Below are 18,890 nucleotides of genomic sequence, written 5' to 3' on the forward strand. Positions count from 1 at the left end.
CATGTAAGGCCCAGGGTTTAAACCCCAGCATTTAAAAAAAAGAAAAATTGTTAAGGAAATGTATTCACGAACTCTAGACACTCCAGTAGGATTGCAGATTCCCATAAAATATAGCCAGACCCACACAGTCAATACTCAGGGGACAGTCTAAGAGACCTTTCAAATAGCCCTAAAATAGATCTAAAGAGACTGCCAGGTCTAAAGTCAGCATCTAAGCCAAAAGTCAAATCTGCCCTTGAAAAGACCTTCAGGCATCAGGTTGGAAGTACCATGAGATGCACAGAGACCCAGGGAATGAGAAGCTGATGCACTTCGTGTCCCACCCAGGACACATGCTCTGTGGCTGACACTCAGTGTAGTAAATTTCAGTAGGTGAAATGTAGTCACATCATGTGACTGTTTCTTAAGAGGTAAGTTATTATTTTCTCTGAAGGAAGGGTTCATTACTTTATCCCTGCAGTGGTTTCCCTGCTCCTAAGGGAAGTTATAAAATCAGGTCCCTGAGTTTTATAAGACATTCAATCTTGTGTTAAAACTTCACCAAACGTGATTTATCTTGCATTTTGCAACATTTCTGCATCTCGCACATTTTTGGTAATGAGTATGAATTACTTTTATAGTCAGTGGGAAAAAAGAAAAACGTTATAGAGAGATTTCATACTTAGATCATTTTTTGGTTCTGAGCGCATTAAAAGCTTTCCAGGGCCCTGTTCCCATCCGTCACAATCTAGCCTTTGGTGCAGTAGAAGGGCCTGGTATACAGGCTGAGAACTTAATTGCTGAAGTGTGCATCACAGTTTCTCCATGCCATAGTCACTCTGGGTCTCAGTATCCTCATCTGTGAAATGGTACCATGATACCTTCTCCAAAGAATTGCTCATGTAAGGGATTTAGCAAGTGCCTGTCATGAAGCATTCAGTGTAGTTGGCTGTTTGCTATTGTTGTGTGTGTCTGTATCCTCTGTGTCTGATGAGCTAATAGCCTGACTCTCAAACAACCTAGATCCTTATCTAAATGTGAATTGTAAAGAGAAATTTTAATCCTCTTTAAAATAATCTTCAACACTGAAAGGTTCTCAGTGGTCAGACAGGTACTGTGTCTATCCAGAATAAATAAGAGTAACAGCCAGAAAAGGTAGGGATGATAAATCTATCTCACTACGGCTCCTCAAAGGCTCCTGGGACTACCACAATTCATGATATGAGTGATCAGATGAAATTTGGCTGTGTGACGAAAAGAGACACTGAACTTGTCAACGTCAATTTTTTAAATGTACTGTTTTATCACTTCTTCCCAGTCAATATTCAGAATAGATGTGAATGATACACATACCACTTGAAATCTGACAATGTCTCACTTCTATTTTATAGGCAAAAATCCAGTTTTCTAATAATTCTTAAAGTTCCTGTGCTAACAGAGAATGTCTACTCTTATCTTTGAGCCACTTCTCCCCGGCTTCAAGAAATGGCAATTTCCATCTTGCTTCCATATCACTAGCCCACATTTCTTGGTCTTCCTTTTAGCTTCCTTTCCCTAAGAAGCCCTTTAAATCTTGACTTTTTTTCCGGGCTCTCCCATGGGCCCAGTTTCTTCATACCTTACACTCTTCTCCAGCTGATCTCAATCTGTTCAGATCATCTTTCTGCCAATGAGCTCAATACCTGCAGTCACTTCAGTCCTTGCTCTGTAGTTCAGGCCCGTGTTGCTGTCTGCCTTCAAGACATCTCCACTTGGATATCTTGCAGAGATCTCAGGCTCCACGTGTCCAGACAGAACTCATGATCCCCTAAAGCAGCCTCCCTCCCAGCACTCCCTATCTCAGGAAATAGTAGCACCCTCCACCCAGCTAATCAGGCCAGGAATCTATGATTAATGCCTGACTCATCTCATTTCCCTCATTGCCCAAATCCAATCAATCACCAAGTTCTCTAAATTCTGTTTCCTAAATCAGTGCTTGTCAATTTTTTTCTATGAATTAAAGAAACATCCTTTGTATCATGATCCAGCCAACATGCGTGTGAATGTGTGCTCATGCATCATTTTTGCGTAACTGAAACAGAAATTTTGCAAAACAATTTTTATCATTATATGCAGTGTCCTCTGATGTTTTCTTTTTTACTTTCTTATTTTTTTTTAAAGGCTAGTAACCTGTGGTTACTGGAAACTGTGTAACAACCAGTTCTTTGGGGGTTAGGGGAGGGGACACCTGATGTATAGTGTTTGCCCATGTCTTTGGTATAAGTAGTTCCATGGTAGCTGAATTCAAGCTGCCAGCCAATCAGCTTACAAACTTCCTAAAGATTTAACTGGCTCTCATGATCATCTCCAGGATGCCAATGTTTCTGAACTATAGCTTGATAGACACTTGTTGGTCTACAACTCTCTTAAATTTATCCATTAATTTTCATTCCTAATGTTGCCATTTTTCTCCCAGCCACCACCATTTCTGATAAAATTGGTTTCTAGGTCAATCTGATCTATTTTAAATTTACTTAATGTGTTTCAGAGACTTCCTGTTGTCCAGACTAAGACAAAGTCTACAATTCTTAATAAACCATCCACAGTTTGGAACCTGCCTACCCATCCTGTGCTGTCTCTCTTGATCTCAACAACAACAAAAAATGTTCTTCTTGAACATCTAGGAGCTTTTCCTTTTCTTGGATATTGCTATTTATTCCTTTTGGCTAGAAGGTTCTTTGCTTCCATCGTTACTCAGCTTTTACTCATCTTCCATATCACAGCTTAAATGCTACTTTATTCACTTGTTCATTCTTCTATTCGGACAGGCATATGGCAAGCATTAAGGATGTCAGGAAAAGTACAAATAGACCCAGTCTTGCCCTACAGAACTTGTACTCTAGAGGGAAGAAATGCTCAAATAAAGACATTATTCAAATTTAAATACCAATAAAAGAACTTTGAAAATAAAAGAGATCTGCCATCCTATAAAAATTTATTAAAAAAAACTGCCCTCATCTGGTAAATCAAGGAATTTTTCCTTAGTATGGACCAACAGAGCAATTATAAGAGGTGATATAAGATATAAAATATAAATACAACTGAACTAGTTTAAGGAGTGGTAATAGCAAAAGCAGAAAGAGGAACATGTGAAAATTCACATGACAGGGGAAACATGGCAAAATCAAGGAACCAAATGAAATCTAGTGTAACAGGAATGTAAAGAGGAGCAGGAGAAGGCTTGAGACCGAGTCATGTGGACAGGCAGCAGCCAGGGCCTAAAGGGCACTCCAGACCTTGTTGTCTTTAACAAACAGCAATGGGAATCCATCAGTGTGTAGAAATCTGTAATATCATGTGTTCAGATTTCTGTTTTGGAAAAATCACTGTGGCAGGTATGATAATGAGTACAAAGGAGACAAAAGTAAAAGTAGAGATAAGTTAGAAACTTTTGCAGTTCTCTGGACGGAGATCATTGTAACACAAATTAAGATGCTGATGATGGAAGTGAAAAAAATAGCAATGTATGGGAGAGATTTGTGTGCTGATCTTGAGAAGACAGGATTGTGGATTGACTATATGTGATGAAGGAGAGGAAGGTGTCAAAGGTGACTCCAGGTGTTTGAGTTGTACTGAAAGAACAGTGGTACCATTCTCAGATATAAGAAATGCCAGAGGTCTGGGGGAAACGTGCCTTTGGCTTTAGATATATTGAACTAAGATATCTTTAAGATGTGCAAAACAATGTGTTTTGAGGACTGTTTATAATCTTTTCTAAAATAGAGAAGAAGTCTGGGTTAGGGTGCAAATTTGTGAAATATCCATGTATTTAGTGGAATTCTGCAGTGGCCATAAATGAGCTCATCACCTGAGAATGCACAACATGAGAAATGGGTTAGGAACCCAACCTTAAGGAAGTTCCACATTTACTGGCGAGGCAGTGAAGGGTGAACTCACAAAGGGAACTAAGTAGCTCAGGCAGCTGGGGAAAAGGAGCCAAGCAGTCATGAGTGGAGGAGTGAGTGCTGAGCAAAGTAGCAGAGTCAGAGTGTGGGCCACTGTTGGAGCAGTTTGTCTTTGTAGAGGACAGACACAGCAGTATTTCTGACACCAGTGGAGACCTTGTGGTTGTAGTTTAATGAAAGATATTTGAGCATATTTATTATCATTTTCTCATATTTGTGAAACCATTATAAAAAGTTGTATATTAACCACTGTAAAAAGTTTCATATTTAACTCTTTCAAATATTTTTTATATTTATATCCTACATGTTCTTATTTTTATATTTATGAGAAAATGGTTTGAAAGAAAGTTGAATATATATAAGAGAAAGACTAATGATAAGTAGAAGGTTAAAAGAAAAAGCAGGGAACAGTCCCTGTGCACCCACGGCACCCCTACACTTACCCTGTCTTAATTCTGACTACACTTATAAATGTTTCTCTAATAGCTGGGTCCCTCATTAGACTATAAGCCAAGAGGACAGAAGTTACCTTTGTCTCATTTACTTCTGTATCCTTGCTAGCAAAGTACTCAGGTGGGAGACATAGATAAGTGTTATTTTTTAAAAATGACACATTAAAGTGATTGGAATTGAAGGTATATTTGATAAAATAGATACTCCAGAAGTTTCATGGTATAAATATATACATATTTGTGCATGCACACACCATGGTTATTGATTTCTTAAATTAAATTTGGTACCATTACCTTAAGTGTGATTTATTTAGGCACTAAGACAAGAAGGCTTTATAATAAGATAGAAATTGAGTCAACCAAGAACTGAGAACTCTTCACAAATAAATGAACAGGGGCATGAGTCATCTTGGTGCAGAAAATTGGGCCCTGATCATATCAAGGAAGCAAATTATGAAAGCACAGCCTGTCAGGGCAAGTGTATGCATCCTCACACTGATCCAGGTGAAGCCCCAGGTAACAGTACTTCCGTATCTGAGATGGTGTGTTGACCTCCCAGATCAAGAAAACTTTAAAAAAAGAAAAAGAAAAGAAAGAAAGAAACTCTCACTTCCATTTTGGCAGCAGTAATAAATGCTTCACTATGGAAAGCAATGGCCACAGAAAAAGAGAAATCAAATGTGCATTTCTTTCCTGGATTAGCCAGCTTTTTAGAAAGAGACTTTTTAGAAAAAAAACTGGTCTCAGTTTCTTTATCTGTGAAATAGGGATGCTTGTACCTTGTCACGGGGTGGTATAGGTCAAGGAGATAACTTGCATATTAAAGCACCATACTCAGAATAGCTGTTCACTGCCCTGCACTGCAGGATGCAAACCTGGCAATTGGCATTGGCAATTTTGACATATTCTTCATAATCTCTGATTTTCACATCAGTAAAATTAGAATGACATGCTATACATAGGATTGCTGAGAGGACTAGATGAGATGATGTACACAAAGAGTTTTATGAAACACACAAAAAAAACTACTAAACTAGGGGTTAGTAAATGACAGCCCATGGGCCAAATTCAGTCCATCACTTCTGTGTGTGTGTGTGTGGGGGGGTATCACACACACAAAAAATAATACCAGTGGTTTTTACATTTTTAAATGGTTGAAAAAAATCAACAGAAGATACTTTCATGATATGAAAATTCAAATTTCAATATCCATAGATAAAATTATTGGGACATATCCACATGCATTTGTTTAGCTAATATCGGTAGCTGCTTTAGCACTGCAGTGGCAGACTTTACTTGTGGCAGAGACCATATAGTGGCCTACAAAGCTGAGAACATTACTGGTCCTGTGTAGAAAAGGTTTGCCTACTCCTAACTTAAATCAAATGTAGTGACAAAAAGCGTAGATTTGAGTTGTTTACTTTGCATTTCTATTTGGGATTGCTTTTAAGATATTGGGAAAGTGCCTGCTACATAATATAAGGATGTACAAGATGTTGCAGTAGATGTTCCTTTATTCAATTATTAATTCAACAAATCATGCTTTTGGTGCATCTTGTATGCCAGACACTGCTGCAAGGACCGTGGCGTATAGCAGTGAACATAACAGACAAAATGTCTGGGCTCAAGGTGCAGACAGTAAACAGACAAGTAAATAAATAAAGCAAAGTAATGGCTAGGGAGATGGAGAATAGAAAGTTTCAGGACAGGGGTTGCAATGTTTGGGCCAGGGAAGCCCTCAATGAGAAGGTGGCATTTGGGTGAACATCTGGAAGACCCAAGGGAGCCCTGGAGATATTGGGATCAGGGAGGATGAGAAGCCCTGTAGTGTTCCGGGAAGTGACAATGCTAAGTGTGCTCAAGGGATGCCAAGAAGTGGGTGTGGTGGGAATGGAGTGAGCAAGAGGGAGAAGAGCAGGAGATGAAGTTAGGAAGGCACCAGGCAAGCTTAGGTCAGGCCTTGAGAACCACCCAGGGACTGGGCTTTTCTCTAAGTGGGAGAGGAAGCAAGAGTTGAGCAGAAAAGCAGCAGGGCCTGGTGGGCACTGGATCCTGACCTGTCTGGCTGCTCCAGTGTAGGGAGGGTGAAAGCAGAGACTAGAGGGTGCCTCATTGTTCCTGGGAGAAGCAAGGATGGCTTGAGCTCAAGGGACAGTGAGGGAGTGGTGGGAGGTAGATACATGGGTCATATGATTGGCCTTCTGTATCATTGATTCAACTAATCACAGATCAAAAATATTGGGGGGGGGGGATTTCATCTATACTGAACACACACAGACTTCTTGTCATTACTTCCCAAACAATACAGTGTAGCAACTTGTGGCACAGCATGTCCATTGGACTAAGTATTATAAGTAATCAAGATGATTTAAAGAATACAGAAGGGTGTGCATAGATGATATGTGAACACCAAGCCATTTTATATGAGACTTTTGATCTGCAGAATTAGGTCTCTGTGGGATGCCTATATCCAATCCCCTATGGATATCAGGTGATGACAATATTTGGAAAGTGGTGCCAAAAAGATCTAAGGATAGGTTGGGTGTGGGTCATGTTTCCTGCCCCAGGCTACTACTAGAAAAATATAGTGGCCATCAACCTGGGAAGAGAAAGATGCAGAATAGGCACATTTGTCATTGAGTGATGGGGACGGGGAGAGGGTGTGTGCCGAATCAGATGCAGGGAAGTTGATGGTATGGAAATGTTCAGTTGGAAATGCTCCTAACAGCACATCTAAACATCCCAGGGCAGGTGTGCAGTGGGGTGTGGAATACTGGAGTTCAGGAAAGAGATCCAGGCTGGAGATGAGAATTTAGGAGTTGTCTAAGGATAGATAGGATGTGGCATCATGGTTATATCTGTTTGGTATTATAGGATGATTCCATACAAATCAAAAAAAAGTACATTGCCATCCAATAGGGTCTGAAGAGTAGACCTCATCCCGACATCAGAGATGATCCCAAAACCTGCAAATGGAAAGCTCATTCTACAAAAGTGAGTTGAATATCAGGAACAAGTATAAAAAGTACCATTAGCAATTATAATTTGAATTGCTCCCAGTTTGCCTAATTGAGGAAACAGTTTTACTGTGAGTCAGATTATACTGTCATAAGTTGATTTGCAAAGAAATCAATTATAGTTTTATGGTATTAAATTGGGGGAATATTGCATATTATCTCTGTGGAAATTAATAAGCCACTTGATGGGTACACATTAGTTAAGACAAGATTAGGAAGATAAAACTGCCTCTGATTTATGAACAAACAGAATGTGATGTATCAGAAGCCCACAGGTTAGCTCTGACAATTTAATTTCTACTGAGTCTCATAAATGCTTTAGCTTTAAAAAAATTATTATTTATTTATTTATTTTATGTATTTATTTTTGCTAGCATGACCTCATTTTTTATTTAAAAAAATAAAACAACTCTGATTTTGGACATGATTCAAGCCATGGATGGACCCAATGACTGCCTCTTCTTCCTAAGGCACAATTTCTCCACCTTTCTTTAATAGCTGCCTCCCCGAGCCAAGGAGCCCTTTCATACATTCCCCTTAATCTTTATCCCATGAAATGTTTTATTGTAGTAAAATATACATCACACAATATTTATCACTTGTAGATGTACAGTTGTCATTAAATACATTTATAATGTTACATAATCATCACCACTATTTATACCCAGAATTTTTTCATCATCTCCAATGTAAACTCCCTATTCTCCACTCCCCTCAGTCCCTGGTAACCTGCATTGTAGTTTCTGTCTCTGAATTTGCCTATTTTAGATGTGTCATATAAGTGAAAACTACAACATTTGTCCCATATCTGGATTAATCCATTTAGCTTGTTTTCGGTGTTCATCCATGTTACAACATGTATCAAAAGTTCATTCCTCTTTATGGCTAAATAATATTCCATTGCCAGTATATCCAACATCATATTTATTCATTCATCTGTTGATGGACAGTTGGATTATTTCATCCTTCTGACTGATAGAACATTGATGTACAAATATTTTAGAGTTTCTGCTTTCTATTATTTTGCTGCATACCTAGGAGTGGAATTGCTGAGCCATGAAGTTCTGATACCACAGACATAGTGTATATCTTTTTATGTGCATGCATTTATATATATATATATATATATATATATATATATATATATATATATATACACACACATGCATAATTTTAGCTGTGTATGTATATGCTTTCTACATTTAAAAAGTAAGAATGTTTTACTAACACCCCAAAATGAATTTTGACTTCCATGGGGGTTGGGGGTTATCTTCATGGATAATACAAGCTCTGAGACCCCAGGTTTCCTTCTTCAATGAATTTATGTGTAGGTAATGAATATGTAAGTACACTCCTTAAAGAGTGAAATCATGGAAAATGAGATGACCCCAGAATACATTAGTTTAAAAAGTAATTTTATTCCTAGTATAGTACAGTTATTCATATTTTATTTGGTCTTCAAAATTGACAACATTCAATAGAGTAATGAACTCCAAAATATTTTTGAAAAACAGCTATGAACAGTCATGTCAGGATCAAGCCAGTGGCTCAGTTACTCTAACAAAACTTTTGAAAGCAGAGGCAATTGATGATGTTGCTGTTCCCACTGAGCCAAAAATATCTCCAGACACAAATAGAATGATTACAAGTACATATGTAAAATGGGGATGGGGGATGGTGAAATGAACGTAGGATGAGAAGATCAGAGGAGCAGGAAGCCTGGTGTCTGCTAGGCTCCGGGATGGTCCTGCCAGCATGCGCGGCTTGCAGTCATGTCTGGTTGGAAGGTGGTCTGGCAGGATGCCTGTGCATCCCCACCTAGATCTGGTTACAGTGTGGCTGCCTAATGCTACATTGTTTCATTATGTAAAGACGAGATTAAAAAGATTGTATAACAGTTTCAAATACCTGACCAAAAGCTGTAAGTGTCCTTCAAAGACAAGGAGAGGCTGAGGAGCTGCCAGAGTGCAGACTAAGGAGACACGCCTTTAAATGTAAGGAGGGACCCTAGAGTGGGTCCTGGTACAGGAAAAGGACATTGATGGAAACAATGGGGAATTTCAGATAAAGCCGTAGCTTCATTAATACTGCTGTACCAAGGTTGACTTCTTAGATGTAGTGATGGTCCCAGGATTATACAGGATGTCAACAGGCTAAGAGTGGGACAGATGGGAATTCTCTGCCTCATATTTGCACCTCTTTCTGAGAGTCTAAAATTATTTCAAAATAAAAGGTAAAAACCACCAACCACCAGATTTCTGGTCACTCCCAAGGATCAGAAGCCACACTTGGGACTGGCAGCTGCTGAAGAACGGTTTGATGGGGGTGTGTGTACTTGTAACCTAGCAGCTCTGACATCTGCCATGAGAGTGACTGCCTCTGTCTCCTTTCCAACTCCATGGCAGGGTGTGCTGGGTGCATCATGTCACCGGCATGTGGGTGTACCCCTTCCTGGAACACATTGGCCCTGGAGCCAGGATCATCTTCTTTGGGTCAACGACCATATTGATGAACTTTCTGTACCTGCTGGGAGAAGTTCTGAACAACTACATCTGGGATACACAGAGAAGTAAGTATTTGGGGGCGGGAGAGGGAGGGAGGGCATAAAACAGGAGAAGTGCTGCCCACGACAGCTGATGCAGAGACTGAGGGAAAATTCCACAGCAGCCTCTCCTTTAACCCTCGCTCTGGATCTCTTCTGAAATTCTCATTTTTATAATTACAATATTAATTTAGGAACTGTTGGAGGTTTTACTTGATAGGTTGACTACTCACTCAGTCTTATTAGCTAAAACCTCCAAATCCATAAAATTTTATAGGGAAAAACATAGTATTAACAGGAAAAAATATTAGAGACATTTGCTCTGGTTATCCAAATGCTTTCTTAGCCAAAAGGACCCAAAATTTAATAGATAAGTCATGAAATGTAGCCAAGAGGTCTTGTTAAGTCACCTGGTTGTCTACTTTCTTTTATGTGGGTGCAATAGTCTCAGAGGAGTCTCACCACCACATAATTAGCACCTCAGAATGCCTCTGGCCAAATGACTCTCCAGTGGCTGTCCTCTTTAAGGTACGAAGATGGCAAAGAGGTACAGGCTTGTGAAAGGTAATACTGCATTGTTGCAAAAGCTCTCTTAACCCATGATGTGATTCCTGTTTTGTTTCCATTTATGGCAGAGCCTCCATCTGGGCAAGACGTGTAATCTTGTCCAAGCTGTGCAAAACCTGTCCAAATTGTATGTAATATAACATAAACACTGGAAGATGGGAAAAGTGATACATGTGTAGTGATTTGAATCCTGCATGAAAATACCATCCAAAGGCAAGATGGTGTGGGGATTCTAGAAAGCTCTGGACATCTCCAACAATCACAGCATTCCAGAGGTCACCAGTAACTGGATTCTGCTCCACAAACATTGAGCACCCTACTTCATGTCAGATACTATGCCAGGAACTCCATCTAATACACAAATAAAGCACAGTGATTGCAGTTACTGATTCAGGCTTTTTTGTGTGAATCTTCTAAGATTGTGTGTGTCAAGGTGTTAGCCAATGCTAAATGGCCCAGAGGAATTGAGCGTTTACTTTCTCAGCTTTTTGGTTTGATGAGTAGTCTACTGAAAAGATGTCAAAATTTTTTATTCAGTTCAGGCCACAGTTTGGGGAATCAGAAGTTATCTTTTAATAATGTTCCCTCTGTTTGATGGGAATAATAATCTTTCTCTATTAGTTAATTTATATAATTTATAGAGGCATTTAGTTAACTGAAAATATTTTGAAAACAAAATTAAGCTTTTTTTCAGATTCTTGGAAGAAAAACTGTATTTAGATTTAATAGTCCAAGACAGGAAATATTTATGACTGTCTGTGTCCCCTTGATTTGTCTGACAGTCATTTGACCATTTTTCTAATACTTTTAAGAGGAGATGGCCTAAAAACCAGGAGTGATAAATATCCTTTCTAGATTAAAATAATATTGCTTTTAACAACTTTGAATGAGGAGTTTAAAATGAATAGTGAAACTAAGACTTTTTCAAATGGTCTGTTCACTTTAATTGTCCTATTCTCTTAAGGCTCTTGAGTGAAGACTAACTTTTTATAACTCATCTCAGGTTTTAAATTAATTTTGTCTACATCTATCTAGTTGATTCCATTGAGGCTGATGTTTTGTGTCAGGTAGGTATCTTCCCATTTGCAATAGGGAATCACAAAACTGATCACCTGCCCCTAAATTGTATCCACCAAGAAGTTTCATTAGGCCTACATAGTGGGGCTTTGAGTTTGGAACCATCATTTAAAACTTGGGAGACTTCACATAAAGGCCAGGCTTCAAATTCCTATCAAATATTTTAAGATCTAGGAATACCAAACCCACTGTTCCCTCTATCAACCAAGAATTATAATTGACTCTCTGCTTTAGATGGCTCTCTAATTTTCCCTAATTCTCATCTGGCACTTTACTTAGTTTCCTGGCTCATTAGTAGTTGATTTTTGAAACTGCTGATTGAACATGGAGTGTGAGTGTGTTTGTGTGTGTGTGTGTGTGTGTGTGTGTGTGTTGAATACAGTGGCATACAGTGTATCATCATTACCCCACACCAGTTACTACAGAATCCCCCCAGAAGAAGTAACACTACACATGAGCCCCCTTCCCTTGTTCCATAATGGTTTTTGTGACTTGAGTTCCTTGACTTAGTTTTGTCAACTATAACTTCAAGATAAAATCACATGATTGTATTATTGTGTAAGCTTATTGCTGAAAAAGAGATCAGGAATCATCTAAACCAACATTTTCCTTTTACCAAAGTCAGCTGAGGCTCAGAAATCTTAAAGCCCCCAGAGGGTCATACCAAAATAGAGGAACCTACCAAAATAGTTGGTGGCAGAGCCAATACCTTCTAGCCAAGGTTCAGTCCAGTGCTATTGCTAGTGAAGCATCAGCATGTCATCATGTTTAGAAATCCAGACATATGAGAACTCAGAGACTTCATCAGAACCACAGACCTTGCCTATATAATTGCAAAACAGGCTAAGCTGATAGGAAATATAAATTTTTAAAATCCCTTAAAATAGGCTAAGTTAAAAATCAAGCATTTGCTCTTTTTATAATAAAGTAACTCAAGATGGTTTCATGGAAGTTTATTTTACTAAGGCTGTGGGAACAGAGTCCCACAAGCTGGGTGGCTTAATGACAGAAATTCATTAGCTCACACATCTAGGGACTGGAAGTCCAAAATCCAAGGTATTGGCATAATTGGTTCCTCTGTGAGGGAAGTATCTGTTCCCGACGTCTCCTTGGCTTACAGTTACCCATCTTCCTTTACTTGTGTTCTCCCTGTATGTGAGATAGCTCCCCAACTTCCCCTTTTTCTGAGGACATAAGTCATATTTGATGAGGGCCCATCCTGATGACTTTCATTTAATTTTGTGAAGACCCTATACAAAAAAGGTCACATTCTGAGAATCCAGCGGTTCAGAATTCAACATGAGAATTTTGGAGGGACATAATTCAGCCTATAATGCTCCCTGCCTCATAAAATTCATGACCTTCACACATGCAAAATACATCCCCTTCATCCCAGGGGCCCCCAAGGTCCTTCCAACATCAACTCTTAAGTCCAAAATCTCATCTTAATATGGTATCAATCAGGCATGGATGAGACTTGAAGTATGAGTCATCCTGAAGCAAAATTATTCTCCAGTTGCATGGAAACCTATGAAACCAAATAAGAAATTATCTGCTTCTAAGACACAATGGTGGGAGAGAAATGGCAGGGGAAAGAAGGCCCCTGGTGGTTCCCAAGAAAGTCTGAAAGCCAGCAAGGAAAATCCATCAGATTTGAAAGCTTGAGAATAATCCTCTTTGATTGGATGCTCTGTCTTCAGGGTTCACAGGGAAGGGGGCGTGGCCCTGCCTTGGGCCCAGCAGTAGCTCCACCCCTTCAGCCCTGGGCTACAGCCCCACCCTCTGGAACCAGGAGGCAGTGCCTGAGCCACCTTGACCAGTGATTTGTCTCCTTCATTTCTTTGTGCTTGTCCAAAGTGGCAGTGTCTCTGCTGGTAGAAAATCCCCGCCCTCCCCCGCAAAAAAAAATAATTGGCCTCTGTGCGATTGGCCAAACCATCAGAAAAGAGGGTTAGGACTTTCACACATGAGTTGGGAAGGAGAGCCTGAGAATGCAGAACCCCCCTGGCCTTTCTTCTCCAGGTCATTTCTTGCCTGGGCCCAGCAGGCTGGCAGTGTCAAAGTACTGCCCCCTGGTGGAGCCCCTGTTCCAGCCTGAGGACACACCTAAATGCCTCCCTCAAGGACAGTCTTGTCCTGGTGTCCTGCATCTGCAGCCACCATCAGCTTTGTGACAGGGTTCTTTCTGCTGTGTGTGGAAACTGTACGCCTGGTTCTTCTAAACAATCATTACAGCTGTCTAATTTTTCACTTCAATCTCACAGCTGCCAAACCAAAATAGGTAGGGATCCATTTTCCTTCTCTAGATCAGAGAATGCTCCCTGTTCCCCACTCCCGCTTCTGAAGATTCCACCATGCTGCCTCCTTGGCCCATTAGCAGAAGAGGATTTGGAGGAAAAAGACACTAGAAAGCAAGTTCATATTAGTCCCCAGTACCTTCTCCACGGACAGAGAATGTGGGCCAGAAGTTGGAACTCAAATCTTGTGTGCAGTTTGAACAGAATCGGTTATTTGCCTTAGCTACCAACAGGGAAGCCCTATTCCTCCTCCCTCTCAATGTCCTTGTTCTTCAAAATGAGGTTTCTCATAATCTGAGAAGTAATTTGGAAACAGTGTTGTAGTTCCTTAGTTATGAGAACCAAACACAAAAGACTGTTGAGGACACCCACTACCTCCTGACCCCACCAAACAGACTAGGAGCTGGGAGTGGGAGTTGGTGGGGAGCCAATATGGGCTATATGACCCTATGGAGCTTTATGATTTATTATATTGTGGAGGCCCATGTTTTGTTCTACTGCTTTCCTGCAGGTCCAGTCTTCTGAGGCCTTCTTTATATGCATGGTTTCTTAACTTATTCAGTGACGATTGAGTACCTCCTATGAGACAGACACTGCATATTGGATGCTAGAGATACAATTAAGGGCCCTGCTCTCAGAGAGCTAGCAATTTATAAAAGAATACTACTAAAACCTGGAAAGCAGTATTCTGAATTCTTTCATTCCATCATTGCTATTGAAAACAACATGCAAAAAGTCTCTGAAAATTTGGTAACATGAGAAAAAATGTTTAACTAGGAGCAAAAGAAAAAAGTTAATTATAATTTATAAGAATGACTCCAACATATTTATCCCCAGGAAAATGAAAGGTTGCTGGCTATTCACCAAAGACAGCAGGCAGATCTTACTAGTCTAGTACACACAAATACTGCAGGAGGAAAAGAAGAAAGGTGTAGGTCTATCAGCAGCAGGTTGAATAGAAGGAAGACTTGGCTGGGGTGTAGCCTAGTGATGGGCACTTGCCTAGCATGCATGACACACTGGGTTCCACCCCTAGCGTTGCAAAAATGTCTTTTAAAAAGTACACACAGGTATGGAAATAAATAGTTCTTGTGACTAATAAGATCCCTATGAGCTTTTTAAAATATAAAAATAAATATATTTTTTTAAAGTCTTAACTCTTGGAAATCCAGAGTCCTTGCCTTAGGAAGAAACAGAACTAGAATAAAAATAAATGAAGTCCATTTGAAATACATCAGCTGCACGGCTTCTGTTGGTTGGGTTGGGGTTTTCACACAAACTCAATGGATCAAGAATCAATGGGTGCTCCTCACCCACAGAAGAGAGAGAGCTGGCTGTGTCCCAGAGGTGTTGTGTCCAGATTCAGGGAAAGGTTGTGGAAAGAAGTGACTGAGGATGTTTCTGGGAAAAGTTGTACATGGCTTTCCTTTTCCGTTAAGAGAAAAAGGGGGAGCAGTCTATAGGAAGGTGGGGAGATGAGAGTTTTGTGAGCAGTTTTGACATATCTGATCCTAGTTTAATCTGATGCCCAAATAAAGAAGTTTGTTTGTATTTCTAGGTATGGAAGAAGAGAAAGAGAAGCCTAAACTGGAATAAGATCCAGGTCTAAACAGAAAAGCAGGATTGAATCACCACTGAGCTTTGTCACCTCCAGCATCTGCAATGTAGAACAGAACCTCACAAGAGGCAATGTCATCAGCCCCCACCTCCCTGCCCCAGAGGGAGGACACTTTTTATATACAAATATGCATACAAATAGAATACAGTGCTTTCCAAAATACTTTCACCCTGGCTGTGTTTTAAAGAATTCTTTCCAAATTCATTTTTGATAATAACATCTTTTTTTTCCTTTTCTAGCTTTAAAACTAAAATTGATCATTGGATTTTCCTTTTTACAATTATAACTCCATTTAATCAAGGAGGAATAAAATTCTATTGTGTTTCTTGTTGAGAAATATTTCAAGTCAAAGGGGGTATGTGGAGCAAGGCATGAGTGTATTTAGTCCCAAAGGAGCTGGAATAACACACCTAAGCCATCATGGGGGCCTGAAAGGAAGCAAGACAGATGGTTCCAATTGCAATTAAGTCACAGTCACCTCATCCGGGCAATGTTAGTAATAATTACATCAAATTAGTCAAAACCCTGAGTGTACTCAATCTCCTGATTTAATCTTGTGAAACTCCCTTGATGCAAACTTTAATAAAGACCAAGCAACCCCAAATCTGATGTTCACGTGGTGTTTCTCAAGATCCTAACAACACTGGCATCTCCTTTCTTATTCTGCATTATCACCTGTTGAAAGTGGGTTTACTGGGCTGGGGATGTGGCTCAAGCGGTAGCGCGCTTGCCTGGCATGCGTGCGGCGGGTTCGATCCTCAGCACCACATACCAACAAAGATGTTGTGTCCGCCAAGAACTAAAAAATAAATATTAAAAATTCTCTCATTCTCTCTTACTCTCCCTCTCTCTCTCTCTCTCTCTCTCTCTCTCTCTCTCTCTCTCTCTCTCTCTCCTCTCTCACTCTCTCTTAAAAAAAAAAGAAAGTGGGTTTACTATGCCTAGTTCTTTCCTATACTTTTTCTGACTTAGAAAAAGTGTAGATGGCAATTCCAAAAAGAAAAACTTTCTCAACACTATCTTATAAAATCTTGAGACATAATTACTTTTTTGCCTATGTTTATTTATTTTTAATTAGTGCATTATAATTATAAATAATAGTGGGATTCATTGCTACATATTCATATGTGCACATAATTTGGTCAGTTTTATTCCTTAGTACCGCCACACCTCCCTCTCCCTGCCCCCAGTCCCTTTCTCTACTGATGACCATGATTAATTTTAAAGTAGAAAATGGAATGCTATATAAATTATAAAGTAATACCTAACACAATTATAGGTGCTGGTTGTCCACCCTGAGTTGGATCAGCAAATGATATAAAATAATTTACTAGAAAAATTATTATTTAAAGCTGGGCATGGTGGTACACACCTGTAATCCTAGTGGCTTGGGAGGCTGAGTCAGGAGGATCACAAGTTTGAAGCCTCCCTTAGCAACTAAGTGAGGCTGTAAGCAACCTAGTGAGACCCTGTCTCAAACTAAAGCATAAAAAGGGCTCAGTGTGTGGTTCAGTAGTTAAACGCCCTTGGGTTCAATCCCTGCTATCACAAAAAAATAATTATTATTTAATTGATGATAATATAATTTTTAAAATGCTTGAAATATCTCTCCCCCTCTCTTTCTCTATCTTCCCACCACACACACACACACACACACACACACACACGCCTACACCTGCACAAATACCCTAACATGCACATACACATACATTCTCTTCCTCTATTTATTTTTTCTTAATTACAACCCCTTCCTAACTGAGGCTGAGTATTCCCATTGGCAACTGCTAAGGGCCCAGTACCCACCTGCAGAGGAGAGAAGGTTCTAGGATGCTCCTGATAATTTACTGAAGATAATTCAAAGTAGATATACTTTAATAGTAAATTTGTTTGTACTTCACAGTACATACATCCAATTTTTAACATACTACTTATTAAAACTTCTAGCCTGAAGAAGGAAAGTTCAGTCAGTAACTACAATAATGTAGAAAAGTAACATATCATAAAATATTACAAAAGAACTCTAACCAAACATGTCAATATCAATAAACATAAAAGAGTATTCATATATTAAAAGAAAAATATTTTTTAGACTACATCTCAAAGGCAAATCCAACTCTATTCTATATATTGCAAAACAGACACAAAGTCATTCCGAAAGATAGAAAAAATAGCCAAAGTACACCTGAAAATGGTAAACTAAAACAAACAGTGATTTAATGTGAAGTTCAAACCCAAGTCCCTCATGGTGAGGCACTCCATGCCCCCCACTTTTTAAATTTTGTTTTTATTTTTCTTTTTTTATTTGTTTTTAGCTATACATGACAGTAAAGTGAATTCTGACATATCATACATACCTGGAGTATAACTTCCCCTTCTTATGGTTGTACATGATGTGGATTTTCACTAGTGTATTCATATATGAACATGGGAAAGTTATTTCTGGTTCATTCTACTGTCTTTCCTATCCCCACCTCCCCTCCTTTCCCTTCATTCCCCTCTATCTCATCCAAAGAACTTCTATTCTTCCCTCCCCCTCCCTTATTTTGAGTAAGCGTCTGCATATCAGAGAGAACACTGGGCCTTTGGTTTTCTGGGATTGGTTTATTTCACTTAGCATTCCTTGGCCCTTTTCTGAAAGCACAGTTGATAGATCACAGACTATCTGGAAGAATCACCATACTGACTCCCTAACTCTCAGAGTTGGAACGAGGAAGTAGGAAACGTCAAGCAGAAATCTACCAAAAACAGAAAAGCAATGCCACATTTTGATAGTGCCACTATCAAAGACTTACAGAGTTGGTGATTGCCATCACAACCACACTCAACTCACCTGTTTGACCCGTAGTAATGTGTTGATTTGCATCCTTCTGAAGTTCCTATTGTTGAAGCCCTAACCCCTAGTACCTCAGAATGTGACTATTTGGAGATAAGGCCTTTAAAGAAGTGATTACGTTAAAATGAGGCCATTAGGGTAGGCCCCAATCCAAAATGCTGGTGTCTTCATAAGGGAATATTTGGATGCACAAAGATACACCAGGGATGCTCAGAGAAAAGGCCATGTGAGAACCAAATGCAAGCCAAAGAAAGAGGCCTCAGAAGACACTGCAACATGCTGACAGCTTGTTCTTGGACTTCCAGCCTCAGAACTCTGTGGAAATAGATCTGTTGGTTACGCCCCAGGCTGTGGTTATTATGGTAGTCCTAGTAAACTAACATTGCTGTGCATAACAAACTAATGGCTTTTGGAGAATGGTAATGAGTTATTATAAACTTACTTAGGTGGTGACTCCACTTACAGGAACTCTTCCGGATGAAAGGTCCTTTTTTGTAGGGATAACTCAATGCAAGCTCTGGTATAAAGCTATGAAAATTTTCTTCTACCATGCAAGGACAGCAG

The 18,890-nt window shown here is 39.5% G+C and overlaps 1 protein-coding gene across 10 annotated transcripts in view; it reads left to right on the forward strand.

Moving 5' to 3' along the window:
- Positions 1-16,097, forward strand: part of AIG1 (androgen induced 1) — a gene marked incomplete at its 3' end in the record, with an annotated part of 233,542 nt that extends 217,445 nt beyond the window's left edge. For 4 of the 10 annotated variants that reach the window (XM_081294568.1, XM_081294569.1, XM_081294571.1 and 1 more), the window contains 2 exons: positions 9,798-9,961; positions 15,434-16,097. In XM_081294568.1, coding sequence (XP_081150694.1) covers positions 9,798-9,961; positions 15,434-15,471 — 202 coding nt within the window. Of the gene's footprint in view, positions 1-9,797; positions 9,962-10,379; positions 10,499-10,569; positions 10,891-15,433 lie in introns of those variants that run through there. The other 6 variants (XR_014022018.1, XM_081294570.1, XR_014022019.1 and 3 more) reach the window with 3 other exon arrangements.
- Between the last annotated feature and the right edge of the window lie 2,793 nt (positions 16,098-18,890).

This window comes from Spermophilus citellus (genome assembly GCF_964194105.1).
Source record: "Spermophilus citellus genome assembly, chromosome: 5".
In the NCBI taxonomy this organism is placed as follows: domain Eukaryota; kingdom Metazoa; phylum Chordata; class Mammalia; order Rodentia; family Sciuridae; genus Spermophilus; species Spermophilus citellus.